Source organism: Chiloscyllium plagiosum, chromosome 25 (assembly GCF_004010195.1).
Source record: "Chiloscyllium plagiosum isolate BGI_BamShark_2017 chromosome 25, ASM401019v2, whole genome shotgun sequence".
NCBI classification, from domain to species: domain Eukaryota; kingdom Metazoa; phylum Chordata; class Chondrichthyes; order Orectolobiformes; family Hemiscylliidae; genus Chiloscyllium; species Chiloscyllium plagiosum.
The window spans coordinates 418459-423815 of NC_057734.1; the positions used below are offsets into that span (position 1 = coordinate 418459).

Genomic DNA, 5357 nt, shown 5'->3' on the forward strand with positions numbered 1-5357 from the left:
ATCAGGAGGGAGAGGGATACAGCAAGGCAGGCAGCATCAGGAGGGAGAGGGATACAGCAAGGCAGGAAGTATCAGGAGGGAGACACAGCAAGGCAGACAGCATCAGGAGGGAGAGGGACACAGCAAGGCACAGCAAGGCAGGCAGTATCAGGAGGGAGAGGGACACAGCAAGGCAGGCAGCAACAGGAGGGAGGGGGACACAGCAAGGCAGGCAGCATCAGGAGGGAGAGGGACACAGCAAGGCAGGCAGCATCAGGAGGGAGAGGGACACAGCAAGGCAGGCAGCATCAGGAGGGAGAGGAACACAGCAAGGCAGGCAGCATCAGGAGGGAGAGGGACACAGCAAGGCAGGCAGCATCAGGAGGGAGAGGAACACAGCAAGGCAGGCAGCATCAGGAGGGAGAGGGACACAGCAGGGCAGGCAGTATCAGGAGGGAGAGGGATACAGCAAGGCAGGAAGTATCAGGAGGGAGGGGGACACAGCAAGGCAGGCAGCATCAGGAGGGAGAGGGATACAGCAAGGCAGGCAGCATCAGGATGTGCAGGAGTCAACGTTTGAGCACCTTGCTCAGTGGCACCAGGTCACAACATGCCATGGCACCTACAAACACCCCCAAGAAAGTCAGAGACTGACCGCTGACCAACACAGTGACCACTCCCCGAGACAGACTGACCGCTGACCAACACAGTGACCACTCCACGAAACAGACTGCCTGCTGACCAACACAATGACCATTCACTGAGACAGACTGCCCGCTGACCAATACAGTGACCACTCCCTGAGACAGACTGCCCGATGACCAATACAGTGACCACTCACGGAGACAGACTGACCATGAACCAATACAGTGACCGCTCACTGAGACAGACTGACCGCTGACCAACACAGTGACCACTCACTGAGACAGACTGACCGCTGACCAATAGTGACCACTCACCGAGACAGACTGCCTGCTGACCAATACAGTGACCACTCACAGAGACAGACTGACCGCTGACCAATACAGTGACCACTCACCGAGACAGACTGACCACTGACCAATAGTGACCACTCACCGAGACAGACTGACCGCTGACCAATACAGTGACCACTCACTGAGACAGACGGACTGCTGACCAACAGTGACCACTCACCGAGACAGACTGACCGCTGACCAACACAGTAACCACTCACTGAGACAGACTGACCGCTGATCAATACAGTGACCACTCACTGAGACAGACTGACCACTGACCAATACAGTGACCACTCACCGAGGCAAACTGACCGCTGACCAACAGTGACCACTCACTGAGACAGACTGACCGCTGACCAATACAGTGACCACTCACCGAGGCAGACTGACCACTGACCAATACAGTGACCACTCACCGAGGCAGACTGACCGCTGACCAATAAAGTGACCACTCACCGAGACAGACTGACTGCTGACCAACAGTGACCACTCACTGAGACAGACTGACCGCTGATCAATACAGTGACCACTCACTGAGATAGACTGACCGCTGACCAATAAAGTGACCACTCACTGAGACAGACAGACCGCTGACCAACACAGTGACCACTCACCGAGGCAGACTGACCGCTGACCAATACAGTGACCACTCACTGAGATAGACTGACCGCTGACCAATAAAGTGACCACTCACTGAGACAGACAGACCGCTGACCAATACAGTGACCACTCACCGAGGCAGACTGACCGCTGACCAATAAAGTGACCACTCACCGAGACAGACTGACTGCTGACCAATACAGTGACTACTCACCGAGGCAGACTGACCGCTGACCAATACAGTGACCACTCACCGAGGCAGACTGACCGCTGACCAATAAAGTGACCACTTACTGAGACAGACTGACTGCTGACCAATAAAGTGACCACTCACTGAGACAGACTGACCGCTGACCAACAGTGACCACTCACCGAGACAGACTGACCGCTGATCAACAGCGACCACTCACCGAGACAGACTGACTGCTGATCAACAGTGACCACTCAGAGACAGACTGACTGCTGACCAATAAAGTGACCACTCACTGAGACAGACTGACCGCTGACCAATAAAGTGATACTCACTGAGACAGACTGACCACTGACCAATACAGTGACCACTCACTGAGGCAGACTGACCGCTGACCCACACGGAATGACCTCACAATGTCCACTTTAATTTATTGGGATTGTCAACAATTGTGATTAGGAGTGATTTAAAAATCTTTTGGAGCTTGGTGGACGTTGGTTTGATTGAGTTTGGCGGAATCACCAGAAAAGAGAAACTGACTTTGAGAAACATCAAAATCACCAAGGGTTGTCTAAATTCATTTTTAATAAAGTCAGAGAAACAAAGTGATAGGTTAAAAGGCAATTTAAGATTACTAAATAAAAAAAAATAAAAATAAACATTGCTTTGTGAAAAGGTGAAGTTAGAGAAGGATATTTATCGCAGCTTCCGGATGTACAACAGTAAATTGCCTTAAAATAGCGATCAATGTGTGGTTTCATGCAGTCAGTATTCAGGGAGAGGGTCTGTTTGAAGTGAGGATAGGCACTGTCTCCATTATACAGCACCAGGTCTCTGCAGTTCATTCGCTGTCAGACAGGGTTTCATACTGAGCAGACAGCAATGGCTCCCTCTCCCAGTGCTGCTGCTGCAGCATCGGGACTAGCACAGAGCGTGGAGCCAATGATGTTGACAGAAGGCCTGGTGGGAGTCTCGCTGTCAGAGCGTTGTAGGGAAACGGAGCAGAACCTGCAAACAAAGAGAAAAGCTCAATCTCACATCGACAATCCCAAACTAAAATCCTCCCTCTCATTATAACATCGCACACTGTCAAGGGCACCTCGCTTTCCTACACAACATGTACATAAATAAATACAGTACAGAGAAGGTCTCAGTTTAACCATTCAATTGAGGGTCATCCACCTGACCCTCCGACAGTGCCCACTCCCTCAGCACTGACCCTCCGACAGTGCCCACTCCCCCAGCACTGACCCTCTGACAGTGCGCCACTCCCTCAGCACAGACCCTCCGACAGTGCATCAGTCCCTCAGCACTGACCCTCCGACAGTGCCCACTCCCCCAGCACTGACCCTCCGACAGTGCGGCGCTCCCTCAGCACTGACCCTCCGACAGTGCGGCGCTCCCTCAGCACTGACCCTCTGACAGTGCGGCACTCCCTCAGCACTGACCCTCCGACAGTGCGGCGCTCCCTCAGCACTGCCCCTCTGACAGTGCGGCGCTCCCTCAGCACTAACCCTCCGACAGTGCGCCACTCCCTCAGCACTGACCCTCCGACAGTGCGGCACTCCCTCAGCACTGACCCTCCGGCAGTACATCACTCTCTCAGCACTGACCCTCTGACAGTGCGGCACTCCCTCAGCACTGACCCTCCGACATTGCATCACTCCCTCAGTACTGACCCTCTGACAGTGCGGCGCTCCCTCAGCACTGACCCTCCGACAGTGCGGCGCTCCCTCAGTATTGCACCTCCGACAGTGCGGCGCACCCTCAGCACTGACCCTCCGACAGTGCGGCGCTCCCGCAGCATTGACCCTCCGACAGTGCGGCGCTCCCGCAGCATTGCTCCGACAGTGCATCACTCCCTCAGCACTGACCCTCTGACAGTGCGGCACTCCCTCAGCACTGACCCTCCGACAGTGCATCACTCCCTCAGCACTGACCCTCTGATAGTGCGGCACTCCCTCAGCACTGACCCTCCGACAGTGCGGCACTCCCTCAGCACTGACCCTCCGACAGTGCGGCACTCCCTCAGCACTGATCCTCCGACAGTGCGGCGCTCCCTCAGTATTGCAGAGATATGTAAACTTAGATTATTGGTTCTGGTGTGATCGGTTGACATGTGGGTTATAGTTTGTTTAAAGATCCACTTTCTGACCAATACGGAGAATCCATTTTTACTCTCTGAGTACACCCCCCACCGATGTGACAGATTGGAAGTGGATCCCGTGAGAACAGGGCCATTTAAGAATGGAAGGAGTGCCCTGTGCCATTGCACTCTGACCTTACACTGTAACCAGAGGACTATGGTATTGAAGGTAGAAGCCCCAGACTGAGCTGCCCCTAACCTCCCAGCCATGGGGGCAAGAGGGAACTTTATGGTGATGCCATTGGGTGAATAATTCTGGGACTACCTGAATGATCTGGATATATAACTTCAAAACCCATCCCCGCTCCTGATGTAATTTAAATTCAATCAAAAGCCTGGAACACAAAGCTGGGTGCCACAGTGACCACCAAATGATCAACTGTCAGAAAAAGCCATTGGGGTCACAATGTCCTTTTGGGAAGGAAACCACATCCTTACCCAGTCCGGCCTACATGTGACTCCAGACCCACAGCAATGGGGTTGGCTCATACTTCTCCTCTGAAACAGCAGCACCAGCCACTCTCTGAGGGGTAATGAGGGACAGAGGGTGCAAGAAATAATGGTCCAGCCTGTGAATACCACAGACCATAATAAAAACTCGTTGTTGTCTGATGTATTGTCCTGGGAATTCAGAGACTCTCTTGTGGTGACAGTGACAATGACCATAGTTCCCGGGGGTCTAAGCAACCACCATACTGTCCCCCTAAACACTGATTTCACCTTCCGTACTACTGCCCAAGATCCTGCCAAATCCTGTGTCTCTCTCAATATCTCTCCTGGCAGGTTTAGATGTTGTCACAGTCACTGATGAGGCTCAGTTAGCTCAGTTGGCTGGACACTTGGTTTGTAATTCAGAATGGCACCAATAGTGTGGGTTCAATTCGCACACAGCCTGAGGTTACCATGAAAGGCTCTCCTTCTCAAACTCTCTCCTCACCTGAGGTGAGGTGACCCTCAGGTTAAACCACCACCAGTTCTCTCCCTCGCTCTGTGTCTATAAAAGAACTACGCTATTGTTCAGTCGGTGACTGCTCCTTTTACTCTCCCTGATGCCACTACTTTATCTTGGTCAGGGATATCTGGCTGTTTCTCGCTCACACAACTGTTAGTAAATGGTCTCTAAAATTGGGTTCTACACATTTCAGAGATATTCCAATCACCCACATTACACGTGAGATACCCCACTCACCCAGGTTACATCAGACATACCCCACTCACCCACGTTACATCAGACATAGCCCACTCACCCACGTTACATCAGAGATACCCCACTCACTCACGTTACATCAGACATACCCCACTCACCCACGTTACATCAGACATACCCCACTCACTCACGTTACATCAGACATACCCCACTCACCCACGTTACATCAGAGATATCCCACTCACCCACGTTACATCAGACATACCCCACTTACCCACATTACATCAGACATACCCCACTCACCCACGTTACATCAGA

At 52.5% G+C, this 5357-nt stretch overlaps 1 protein-coding gene across 1 annotated transcript in view; it reads right to left on the reverse strand.

The window, feature by feature from the left end:
* Positions 1 to 2313: 2313 nt before the first annotated feature.
* ncor2 (nuclear receptor corepressor 2) overlaps positions 2314 to 5357 on the reverse strand; it is a 199489-nt gene continuing 196445 nt past the window's right edge. The window contains exon 41 of the mRNA XM_043715247.1: positions 2314 to 2754. Within this exon, the coding sequence (XP_043571182.1) occupies positions 2588 to 2754 (167 nt within the window). The 3' untranslated portion in view covers positions 2314 to 2587. The remainder of the gene's footprint in view (positions 2755 to 5357) is intronic.